The 12,974-nt window shown below is 37.6% G+C and overlaps 1 protein-coding gene across 5 annotated transcripts in view; it reads right to left on the reverse strand.

The window, feature by feature from the left end:
• Positions 1-2,168: 2,168 nt before the first annotated feature.
• prom1b (prominin 1 b) overlaps positions 2,169-12,974 on the reverse strand; it is a 34,704-nt gene continuing 23,898 nt past the window's right edge. For 2 of the 5 annotated variants that reach the window (XR_004339451.1, XR_004339450.1), the window contains 15 exons: positions 12,551-12,674; positions 12,326-12,429; positions 11,586-11,670; positions 11,354-11,500; positions 10,052-10,123; positions 9,795-9,887; positions 9,451-9,468; positions 8,757-8,810; positions 8,590-8,670; positions 7,067-7,135; positions 6,657-6,746; positions 5,597-5,712; positions 4,886-4,977; positions 4,016-4,051; positions 2,169-3,394 (listed from right to left, as the gene is read on the reverse strand). Coding sequence is in view for 1 of the 5 variants with exons in the window: in XM_032564126.1 (XP_032420017.1) it covers positions 4,030-4,051; positions 5,597-5,712; positions 6,657-6,746; positions 7,067-7,135; positions 8,590-8,670; positions 8,757-8,810; positions 9,451-9,468; positions 9,795-9,887; positions 10,052-10,123; positions 11,354-11,500; positions 11,586-11,670; positions 12,326-12,429; positions 12,551-12,674 (1,075 nt within the window). In the remaining 4 variants the exon portion in view is untranslated. The remainder of the gene's footprint in view (positions 3,395-4,015; positions 4,052-4,885; positions 4,978-5,596; positions 5,713-6,656; positions 6,747-7,066; positions 7,136-8,589; positions 8,671-8,756; positions 8,811-9,450; positions 9,469-9,794; positions 9,888-10,051; positions 10,124-11,353; positions 11,501-11,585; positions 11,671-12,325; positions 12,430-12,550; positions 12,675-12,974) is intronic. The other 3 variants (XR_004339452.1, XR_004339453.1, XM_032564126.1) reach the window with 2 other exon arrangements.

Consider the following 12,974-nt stretch of genomic DNA (forward strand, 5'->3'; position numbering starts at 1 on the left):
ACAAATGTCTTCAAGATTTTGACAATATTCCGCTAATGTCGAAAAACAAAAATACAATTTCGTAATTACTGTGTTTCCATTAAATAAGAAAGTCAATTAAAATCACACTGACGTGAGATCAGTAAAAAACATTATCCTTCAACTACTTCCTGTCTTCTTCTTCTTCATGGTTTGCGCCAGTGGAAACATCTGGTTGTTGATCACATGATGCAAAAAAGTATTTCCTTTGCAGTTTTGCGAGATAAACCAGTTGTGTTACGATTAAAAAAAAAGAAAAAAACATCCTAGTGGGAAAGCTTTTTAACGACAAAGAAGAGTTTTTCTGAAACTGCCGTGTTTCTATTAAGGGAATTTATTTTAAAAATGTCAAATACCGCAGTTATATGATCAATCAAAACGGTGCACTCTTAGCATCATTTTTGCAGGACGGCTGCCTCTCTGGAGGTACAACTCTGTTCTGTTTTAGTACTTGTGAATAATGGCTGTATCTGTATTTTATTGGAATACGAAAACCTTTAAAATGGTGTTTCTTAAATGTTTTTGAGCTTCTTTAGCTCAGGGCACACCATGTTGCTTTAGCCTGATTCATTTTGTCAGACACGTTCCATTAAAGTAATCCATAGATTTTTCTAAGCCTAGCTGTAATGAGATCTGCTTGTGGTTGGTAAAACAGAACTCGTCCTTCCGGCTAATTCACGAGAAACAAGGACTGTGGAGACGATTTTCCTCATTTGGTTTGAATAACATTTTATTCTGTTCGTAACTGAAATCATAAATTAAAACTGCATTATGGATTCAGTCGACAGCTGATGTGTGGCTGATGACATGTATGGTTAGTTTTGATCATGTTTAATCATGTTCTTACAATTAAAAGTTGACTTCATTTTGACAAAGCGTCAGTGTAAAGCTGCTAATAAGGTAAATATGCCTCTGGGCTGTGGAGACCACCAGCTTTAGTTTGATCTCATATTTGTTCAACTTTAAACTCTCTTTCGATTTGTGCAGCAGTGATTCTCTCAGAGAGTCATAGAAAAGTCCAACGCGGGTCTCCGGCAGAATTCCCATCTGGGGATTTTTGCGTCACCAGACACGAGTCTGACCACAAAGTTTCTGGCTCTGGGAGGCGACTTGTTTAATTTGGCTTCCAGGGACGGGTTGGTAATTAGTCTTTGAAGATGCAGATCCTGACCACCTATGCTGGCCCCTTTACATGTGGTTACACTCTGAAAAGATATTTGCTCTCAGTTGAAGTTGGGGGGCTTATTTACATTCAGCTCACTTAATTCATTTGGGTTGGTGATGACAACTTACTTTTATTGGTTCAGTTCACTTAGAAATCACTTTTTCATCTGAAATGAACTTTTTTACTATCATTCTAAGTAAAACTATTAAGTTGACTGCAGCTTTGTTGTCCTACGTCTACACAGACCCCAGTAGCAACCACAATGTGACCACCTTATCTTTTAAAGGGAGAGTATTATGTGTTTTCCATCCACAAAGTGCCATTTTATATTACAATCATGCTACCTTCAGTTGTAATAAAAATGCTACATATGTCAAATATGACTTAAAAGAAATTTTACTTCATACTTTAACGCCTTGAAATTGGGTCTCTGTCTCTTTAAAAACCCCTGCTCTTTCTCAGACTCCGCCTTCAGGAAGTCATCACAACATGTTTCCTCTATTAACCCTTTAACAACATTTTTACCAGCGTTTCACTGAGAAGTAGCTCCTATAATGAGCTCAGAGGATCTGCAGTTCCACCAGGTGTTGCTAATCGCTGCTGGCTAGTCTGAAGGAGCTGAGTGGGGGAGTCATGCGAGAGGGCTGCTGTGGGAGGCAGAAGCACAGAAACTGCAGCTCTGAGGAGATGCTAGGTCCACCCAGGTGTTTTGCACAGTTCAGTGGTTGCCATGGAGATAAAAGAATTTCTCAAACATAGATCAAAGAATCAAAGCAAAACTCCAGGTATGTTTTTGATGAGGGAATAAAATTTAGAACATGATGTAAAGATTTTTTAAAAAGTCAATTTTACACAACACTCTTTGTGGTGTGAATTTTATAGTTTCTTAAGAGTTAAAAAACTCTAAACTTATCTGACCTTGAGAACAGTTGTAACAATTTCTGGTCTACACATTAAAAAGTCAAAAGGAAGAAACACAAAAGACTCAAGTTGGACTCAAGTTTTTATTCACAGATTTGCTCCTTCTGAAGAAACTCCCAAAATTTCTCTTTGGTCCTTAGACCTCTGTTGTCATAGCAACAGGGCTTGCTGTAATGGACTACCGTGGGCTACGCTGCCTTTGCGCGTTAGCCATCCAAAAGTACTTACGTAACATCATGCTAAAAAGCAGCAGATGTTAACAACTGCAGCTTTTCTCACTTATTATGAGATAAACTGGAGCTGCCACTTAACTTGTACAGTATTTAAAGGCATAGTTCAACATTTTGGGAATCCCCTTTGTTTCCTGGTTGTTTGTGAAAAGAAAATATGTCCATAAATGTTATACAAACTTCAATGAATATTTGATCCATCCAAAGATATACTTGGTATAATCTCAAATGAAAGATATAATCTCAATTAAAATGTTATCCTACAAACTAAAATATACCTTTTACTAGCAAAGCAGGTGTTTGACATTTTAGGCTTTTTGTCCGGATGGATGGATGGATGGATGGATGGATGGATGGATGGATGGATGGATGGATGGATGGATGGATGGGCCAGAGTTTTCTGCAGACATTCATGATGATTAGAAGATAAAGTAAAGCTCTGGTGATCAGAAATAGTTCCCATTAAGCCATTATTAAGTTCATTTTCTATTTTTTGAAGGAGTATATCTTCAAAAGATATACTTTTATTTTGTTAGTTATCCATTAATGTGTTCAATTATGTAGCAAAACATATCGCCCTGACTGTGCTGTTTTACACTTCCCCCTAAACATGTACGCAATCAATCATCCCAAATAATTTAAGCTATGGTACAAATATCCACAGAGAGAAAAGAAAACATAAATCTACAACAAAACATGACTAACAGTATATAAAACAAAGATTAACAAAAGAATATATAAAACTTTCAAAAGTTTTGAAAGTGTATAAAATGGTGACTTCGGTGGTCGTGGTAAAACTGATGTAGGTGCAGCTTAATTCTCTGTTCTGATGCAGGAGCTGAGATTTCCACAGCATGAGAAGCTAGAAGGTTGCTGGAGCGACCGAGAGAGGATTTCATGAGTTTGCAGACGACGGCCTTCAGAGGTCTGTTACGAAGAGCTGGAGGAGCGCTGGGGGTGGGACGCCCCACCACACTCTTCCTGATTGTTGGTTTTTATTCCCTTTTTTTGTTCCACTGAAGCTTCAGGTGATCTAAAAGCTGGAAAAATCCCAGAGAACCTGGGAAAAGGATGGAAAGGAGCCACGGGTTAGACGGCTGTCACTTTGAAGGAATATTGGGGGCGTTGTAGATGGACAACAAAATGAGGAGTACATCTTTGCCAAAACATTTGGCTCAGAAATTCCCTAGAAAAAAAAAACTGAGTTTGAAAATTTGCTAGAAAATTCAAAATTTTGAGATTAAAGCTCAGAAATTTTTCAGAATTTTTTTATTTTTTATTTCTGAGTTTGAAAAAAAAATCTAACTTTGCTAGAAAAGACTCAAAATTTGACATTCAAATTCAGATAGCTTTTAGAAGAAATGGGAAATTTCTGAGTTTGGAAAGCGGAAAATTTGCTTGAAAAACCTGAAATTATGAATTTTATTTATTTATTTTTTAGAAAAAACTAAAATGTAAAATTTTGGAAATTTTCTGATTTTTAAAAGTAAGTCATTTTCCACTGTGGAAATTCAGGTATTTCCTTGTTTTTTTCCCCAGAACATTATTGAGATTATACCCCATATTTTAGAGGTTCTTGGTGGAGTATGTTAATATACTCCTTTTTTCTATCTGCAGTGGCCCTATTGTGATGTTGTACATCAGTGTTTAGGAGAGGAGAGTTTAAGAAGTGAGCGCTCACCTTTACCGGACTGATCAGTTCCAGTTCTCCTGTCCACTGTGGAGGAAGGACAGAAACAAAGTCAAACCAGGTGAAGCACATAAGAAATCCTCAGCTTTGACTATTTTCACTTTTCCAAATGCTGGAAAAGTCAACTCCCTTCTCTAGTTAGTACCCAAAACTATGCATTAAATTCAATTTCTTTGGAGCTTTGAAAGAGTGATAAGCTCTTTAATATGTTCTCTAATCAGAATAAACAAACATTTCCTCACTTCTGCAATTCTTTATTCAGCTCAATATAAACGCTTCTTGACTTTGCTCTTTTCTGTATGATGAAAATATATAATCATTGGGGAATAAAGGCAAATGTGCTCCTTTGTTTTGTCTGTGATGAAGAATTAATCCTGAGACTGATTTAGAGTTTGGAGACTGATCGGTTTCAGACTCATTCTGTGATTTATTCCAATTAAAAGTTTCTGCAGAGTTTTGTAAAACAATAAAGAGAAGCACATAAAGCATTTGCTTTGACTCATGGTGGCCAAAAAAGAAAAAAAAGGTGGGAAACTTATCAAAGTGGTCCATGTGAAAAGTGAAAGAAACATTGAGTATTATCATTACAAAACGGCTAATTTACAACTTTGCTCAGTAAAAGTTGAGACTCATGACTAATTTCTACGACAGAATCAGACGGAGACTTTGTTTCCCTTCCACTTTTACTTAAAATTTTAAGAAAAAAAAAGTTCAACAGGGCAAGAAGAAGAAATATGGTGAAGATGATGATGAAAGATGGATCTGGGCAGCAGGACGAAGCTGAACCGAGGAGGACGGTTTGATGGGCGGTCAGTGGAGTTAGTGATGGTCAGACGAAGGGTTTTCGCCGGTCATAAATACCTCTAACAGGGAAGTCACATCCTGCAGGTCACCATTCACTTGGTGGAGCAGAGGCCCGAGGGAACCAAGTCAGTGTTTCATTATAGGGAGCGCTAAACACACACACCCACACACACACACACGGGGAAGTCTTTATAAATAAATAAAAAAGACGTATTTTATTGAACTCTTTCTGATTTGCAGATGGAATTCCCTCCACCGCAAGCAGACAAGCGAAGTTTGATGCACAGCACTGCTCATACCTTTCCACTGACATCACACACCTGTTCGCCACCATTACCTGTTTCAGCAACACCTCCCCTCCATCAACACGTGATGAAGGGAAGGTGAAGGAGAGAGGGAACACCTTCCTGAAGCTAAAGAAAGTGAGCTGATCCTGAGGGAAAACGGTTGGAAAAGTATGAAAGGTCCAAAATATCCAAACGGTGAGGATGAAAGGCAAAAGGCATTGAAAAGCTGAGCGACATTAAAGAGTGACAAGCCACGGATAAGAGTATCTGGAGGAAACACCAGGATTGAACAAGAGGAGAATCAGCAGTCCAAGAAGAAGAAGAAAAAGAAAAAGAACAACGGAGGGAGACAGAAAATATGTCGGGTTAGTTTGGATTTGAGGTCAGCCAGAAAACACCCAGAATCTCTGAAAGCAGGAATGAAAATATTTTTCCTCTACGGGTGAAGGCGCAAAAAACAAAAATCTTTTCTTGGACTCACTCTTCGAAGACGTCCTCTGTGTCCATCCGTCTGTAGTATTTGGCCAGTTTGACGGAAAAGACGATGCTGGGAATCAGCAGGATGCAGCAGGCTCCTAAACCCATCCAAAACGTGTTCTGGGAAACAAATCCACCAGTTAAATAAATGGAGAGACTGGATGGAATGGCTGACAGAGCTTTAAATACAGAAAATACAAGTAAATGTTCTGAAGACGTTAAACTGAACTTGCTTAGATCATTTTGTGCCTCACTGTAAACGGCACTATACAATGAGGCACACTAAACTAGTGTCTTACTGGTTTACTGAAGCTAGTGTCTTATTGGTTTACTGAAGCTAGTGTCTTATTGGTTTACTTGATGAAGCTAGTAAGACACTAGCTACAAAGCTAGCTTACAAAACAGCTACAAAGCAACATGTTTAGCTCATGCTTAAAACAAACTGTTAAAATTGAATTTAAAAAACGTTTGTTAGATTTGTGATACAGAAATTGCTTGGCAGTGCCATTGATCGTAACCCTGGTGATTCTGTTAAAAGGATTTTTTTTTTTTAAATGTGCAATAAAGCGTGAATTCATTCATACGTTTTTCTTCAATTATTTTTGTGTCATCAAAAATGATCACTGAGACCAAATGACAAATTTTTCCAGACTTTTAATGACTATCTAACTAAACCGCCTCAGGTTATCTATATGTGAGAAACTAAAATGCACGCAGACAAGAATAAGTGACAGAGGTAGATTGATAAACTCTTAAAGATGTGCCTGTGTATAAACAACAAACAAATGCATCATTCATAAACTGGAAAAAATGGATCCTTTTAGTATTTTATTCATGAATAAAACTTTTGATGATGCATGATGTTAAAGTTAATAAGTGCTGCAAACATAAAGCTAAAACAGGCCAGAGTGAAAACAGAGGACAGTCTAGGCCCAGTGTGAGCTTCCTGTCCTGACACAGCCTGCTCCCAAAACACACTCTGCTCTAAACGAGCCATTGATATCTCTACAGCTGGCAGCCTGACTTCCTGCGAACACACAGAAACACCCACAGTGAGCTCTTACCACTGAGTCAATGATGAAGCTGCAACCCACTATCTCCATGCTGTCCACCATGTTGCTGACGGGTTTACACTGGGCTACCTCTGCAGATAGCTGCAGGGGACAAGGACACACAATACGAGCACAGTTTAGTCCCAGAGTGTTTGGTAGGGGGATGAGGGAGTACGGAGCTCTGTTGCTGCTGAAACCAACTTAGATCAACAGATGGAAGTCAATGGACTGGCTGTTATTTGCCAACACCAGAACATCTTGTTCAAGTGAACCAACTCCAGGAAGTCCATTAAGACTGGCACACTGTCTGTATAGTAAGGCCGGCTTAGTGTTAACAGTGGGCCTTTGTGCTGCTTTCCTGTCTTGACTCAATCAACTGAAAAGTGAAAATAAACCAGAGAAAAGAGTAGAAAAACACTCACAGAGTTTTTAACCCAGTCAGTGTACTGCTTGAAGTATCCGACCAGGCTGTGAACGAAGGCCTTCGTCTCCTGCAGAGAGGAGAGCACATCGTGATCAGATGGAGGTTTCAGCTTTAGACAGCTATTATTTATTAGCAATCTACCATTAAAATTAGGTTTTAATAAGGTTACAAAAACATTTTTTTGGAAGTTTTCTATGTTTTTTCAACTGAATTAGGACTATTTTGCACCGCTGAATCCAAAAATGACATCTATTTTTCTCAATCAGGTCAGGTTTTTATTCTAATGCCATTCAGAGAAATCTGATCTCCTGAATAAATTTATGACATTTTTGTGACATTATCATTTCATATCTGTTAATATTTCTGATCCAAAAAGGTTTTAGGAGAAAAATTTTTTTTTTCTAACGGAGTGTATTAATAAAATGCTACAAACTTGTATTTCTGTACATTGAAAAATAAACACTAATAAGGGTAAGTACATGTGAATTGAACATTTCGTCTTCATTGTGTAAAATTCTCCGTCTCTTTTCTGTCTGATGGAATCTCTCCTCCTGCTCATCACTCACTGATCCAGATTCTCAGGAAACCGATCCATAAGTGGGAACAAGTCATGCATTTTGATGCTCATGTTGCTCCATAGTTCAGAAAGTTGACGTGATTGAACAAAACCAATGTGATTTTTAAAGAGTTTTAAGAGGTTTTGCTACTTTTCACCCTTTTTGTCAGTTAAAAGTTAGAAGTTGAGTCACTGCTCCTCACGCATACTACAGAAAACCAAGAAAAGAAGCTGCTGCAGCTCTGTTTCTGTTCAATTTGTTTTGTCACATATGATGTAAAATCTAGAATATGTTTAATGCAGAAAAGAAAAGAAATGAGTTTGAGGGGAAACTGATGAGCAATAAGCAATAAATAAATTGTAAAAATGATAAATTAAAATGAGCTCAATCATTTCATTTCTGATGAATATCTTTTGAAGAGCAATTTTGTTTACAGACACTAAAACATTTATTTTGTTTCCATTGCAGTAAGAAGTTTTTATGTCTGTTTTATATATTGTTTTTGGTTGTCATGTCTTAATTTTGAATATTTGAAATATTTTCCAGTTCCAGTGTTTGGCCTTCTTTTCAAAGTTTATTGGTCTTTGAGAGGACAAACTTATTTTCGACCATCCCAAAATAACAATATTAACATTATACTGTAATAATTACTGGTACAATTTATCGTCCAGCAAAATAAGTTATTGTGACAGGCCCACATAAACTGTGTGTGTGTAACGGGATAAAGAGTGTAAAGTTTGCTGCATGTCGCTGAGTAAAGAAAGAGTAGGTTGCTAAACAAGTTATAAAAGATAAGAATATTCACAGCTCGTAAATTACATATATAAAAAAAACAGGAAAAAATGGAGCTTAAAGTATATAAAAATTAAATAGAAGAAATGGCACAAATGAAAAATCAGGTTGTACACCTTGATAAGCTTGGCTAAGCAGGTTTCTGTTTCCAAAGTTTTGCTTGGGTTTGTACCTGTTTCACCACATGCGAGGCATTTTGAGCGATGAGATATTCTGCTGCATCAATGGCGCTCAGGATGTTTGTGACTTTCATCTGAGACACAGAGAAGAATCAGTTCATATGAACAAAATCAACTGATTTCCAGCTGAAAATGGTTTTATTTGGACAGTTTTACTCACAGGCAGGTCGTTGGACATCTTCTGCAGCAGCTTGATGCCCTGGCTCAGGGTGCTCTGCACAACAAGACACAAAAACAAACAGTTTGGTATAGGTCTTGATAGTGAAAAATTATTATTGTGTATTTTACATTACATTTAGAATTCCTAATTGCACTTTCTGAACCATTTGAAAAAATGTTTGTTGCAGTTTACTTTTTCCATGTTTGACTAAGGTAGTCAATCTGTTGTTTTTGTCAGTTTCAATTTCTTTATCATTTATTTTATGTTGGCTGTTCTACATTTTTTTAAAACTGACTGAACAAATGAAAGTTGTTTTTACATGTTTGACCAGGCTTGTGAAGCTGTTGGTGTATTTAAGTGTGCTGTTCCTATGCAGAGTTATCAAATAAATTAGTAATTAAGTATATTTATGTGTGCTTTTTAAAATAGGAAACATTTTAAGTCAATTCAGCACCATTTTTCTGTACTGAATTGGTATCGGCCGATACTGAACCTCCGATATCGGTATCGGTATCGGATGCGATAAAAGTGGATCAGTGCATCCCTGGTGCAATATATAACTTAATCAGGCATGGACACTGCATACAAATAGAGGGGCAACAACACGATTATAAACATGTTGCTACGGTCACAGGAACACATGAACCACGATGTTACAGCAAGCACAGACAGAAAGCACCATGCAGCAGCTTACCCGCGCTCGGACATATTTCTGTTACCACGGGAACAGAGAGGGAGGGAAGGAGAAGTTAGAAGAAACTTAAAGGGGTTTGCAATGTAAAGTGACTGCAATGTGTTGGACGTACTTGTGGATAATAAATCAGTAATAATATCAGTGATCAATATAAATAGATAATACATCTGACAGAATATTCAATATTTAGAATATTCACTGAACTCCGAGCCAGAAAAGCACAGCATTGTGGAGGATGGAGGCAGAGAAAAGGCTTTAGCTGCTCAACCTCTCACAGCAAGCTAAGCAAGGCTGGTGGTATCAACTAACTCAATCCCTCTTTGGTTACCTAGCAACAACCTTACCATGGCTTGCTCCATGGGCACCACCTGCTCCCTGTGGATGCTTCTGATGCTGCTGGCGTGTCCCTTCAGAGCGTTCTCCAAAGCTCCACGGGGCTTTAAAAACACGATCGAACAAATCATTTAGGGTCATTCAAAAATTAATTGAGTAATTGTTTCTCCCTTCATGTTTCTACGGATCTACAGAGATTAGTCTGTTGTATAATGAAAGGCATGTTGTTGCTGGTGTAAGGGTTACCAGCTGTGAAGTTAAGACTCACCAGCTGGTCGGCTTGATCCTCCAGATCAGAGCAGAAAGACAGCAGATCCACAATAGTGACTCCCTTATTCACCTGAAAACAGTTTCATCCTTTCATTAATGACTTCAACAAAAATCCAAATCTTTGTGATCATCAAGAGGAACAAATGAGTCTTTATTTGTCTAACTGTTGCTGCCCAAGTGGTTAGAGTTTGGCATCAATTATCTTTTCTATCTAAATAAAAAAGATAATTGATGATACTTTATAAAATCATTTTTATTTAGCTCAATCTAAATAAAGCTACACTATGTGACTTTCATAAAAAGTATGCTTTTTTTTTTTTTTACATATTTGGTAAAACTGTCACTATGTCATCATGTAATATGAGACACATAATCTGAGAAAATATCAACCTCCTCCACCTCCTCCCTGTGATGGTATTGCCTGAAGAAATTCACTGCTCCTGACCAAAAACAACCAATCAGAGCCAGAAGGAGGGGCTTAGTGCTGTCAATCATTGTGAACATGCTGCTAAATTCTACATGCAAATGGTGGAGAAATAACTCACTGTTACAGAAAAACTGTTTATCCACCGTCATCGGCGGCCATGCTAACTAGCATTAGCATTTGCAACAGGAAAAGGCAATGAGGATGGAGGAGCTGCGTGCAGACGGGCTTGATTGACAACGCTAAGACCCTCCTCCTGGCTCTGATTGGTTGTTTCTAGTTAGCACTGGGCGAAGGCAGAGGAGCTTGATTTTTTTCACAGATAATCTGTCTCAGACCGTACTGTCATAACATTTTGACAGTCTCAGCAAATAAATATTTACATATTTTTTTCTTTTTTTTCACAAAAGTTACATACTGCAGCTTTAAGATACTAACTGAGGCATGCAGAGTTTGAGCTCTCATTGTTTAAATTTGGTCATTCTCAGGATATTCACTTACAGATTGCCAGCTAGTCTCATTTATTTTTGCAGGACTCAAACTCAAATTTTGAGAAACATTTTGGCCTTACAACCCTTCCTGGATTCATGGTCAGCAACAGTTGCCTCTCTAAGGGTATTGTTTAACATCATTTGCAAACTACCACAGCTGTTGTTTTCAATAGGGGGTGGTCAAATACATTTATTATTAACAGCGCTAAGCTTCTGTTTTACCCTTCTAACTTTATCAATAAGTAGCAAAGATGCAATTAAATTTAGCCATAAATATGTTGACAGTTATAAAAATGCTGATTTTCACCTGACAGTGAGACAGAAGGAAAGACAGACTAAGTTAACTAGACAGTATTTCTAATATAGTTTTTAACACATAGCTCACCTCAGCCAGGTAAGCCGGATAGTCGATTTCTCCAACTCCTGAGTTCGCGAAGTTCATGAGGTTGTCTCTGCCGGCCTGGTCCAGCAGCATGATGTCCCTCAGGTCCACCTGGACTCCTTCCAACACTTTGGCCAGATCTCTGTTGTACTGTTGTGAAGCAGACACAGATCATTGCGACCACAGCCACTCTGCCCCATCACAGAACCACAAACTGTGAAACGCCGACACTCACCACAGTCCTGTTTAGGAACGAGTTGATGTTGAAGATGTTCTCCAGCTGCAGAGCGTGATACAGGCCGTTGTTCTCATAGCACTCCCTGGTGGACAAACTTGTCATTACACGCGGGACCTCAGTTTCCATTTTTCAGACTCTCAGAGGAGAATTTGAAGATTTCTTGACCAGTTTTGTGAGATATTAAAACAATGTGCAAAACCAGATTACAGCATCACTTGTTTTATCTGCTAAATAGCACTCATACATCAAACCTACACATTTATGTTTCACATTAAAAAAAAATTCAGGGCTTAAAAGAAAATCAGAGTAGTTATTGAGAAGGAATGTATAATTTTAGGGCCATTTTAGATAGAAAAAAGAGAAAAGGACTAGTACACTTTGCTAGAAAAAACTCAGTAATTTTAACATTAACCTCAGACATTTCTAGAAAACACAGGGATATTTCTGAGTTTCAGAAGTACAAATTTGTGAGAAAACCCCCCAGAAATGTTCTAAAGTTTAAAAAGTAAAAAAACTTTTGACTTCTAAAGATTTTCTGAGTCAGAAAAAGTAAATTTTTTCCAAGTAAATTTACTTGGAAAAACTTCCAATTTTTCCAAATCGCTTCTAGAAAATTTCTGAGATTAATCTCAACAATTTCTGAGTATTTTCTTGCAAATGTTTGAGCTTTGGAGCTCAGATATGTCCTTGTTTCTTCAGGATTGCATTCAAATGATAGAAAAGAGTGTTTTCGGCACCTGTACATGCTGCCCAGAGTCAAGTCAATGTTTGGATTCTGGAAGAGCATCCCAGGAAGAAAATTACGTTTTTCAGGATGAACCAGGAATGGTGTATCGATAATCTGCACAAACACAAATGTGAACCAACAAAGCAACAATTTAGTCCACTATTCTGATCAGATATAAGAAAACAGATATGGAAGAAACTCGGGGTTCCTGAAGGGAGATTTCTGTCTTTGGTACCTTGAACAGCTGTCGGTTGGCCAGAGGTTCACAAATCAGCTTCTCCACGTTGCCTCCAACAACAAACAGAGTGGTAACGAGACCCATCAGCACCCAGGCAAAGATAAAGGAGAATCCCACACCTCTGAATGAAAGAAGATCAAAATAACCTCTAAAACACACTTTATTATCAAATTTGTCTCTAATTTGGTTGGTAAAAAAAAAGAAAAAAAAGTCAGAAAAAGCAACTGTAATTGTGAACATTTTGGAGGTAATATTACATTTTTGAAAAGTATGTTTATCCATTAAACAACTGTCAACCTTTAAAAAAATCTACAAATTATGGTTTTTTTTTTTTTTTTTGTTTTTTTTTTTACAGTTTTTGTCATTTATTGACAACAACAAAAAATACCAGCATTTTTTGACCATTGATGGGTAAGCCTGG

The sequence above is a fragment of the Xiphophorus hellerii genome, chromosome 5, assembly GCF_003331165.1.
Source record: "Xiphophorus hellerii strain 12219 chromosome 5, Xiphophorus_hellerii-4.1, whole genome shotgun sequence".
Classification (NCBI taxonomy): Eukaryota; Metazoa; Chordata; class Actinopteri; order Cyprinodontiformes; family Poeciliidae; genus Xiphophorus; species Xiphophorus hellerii.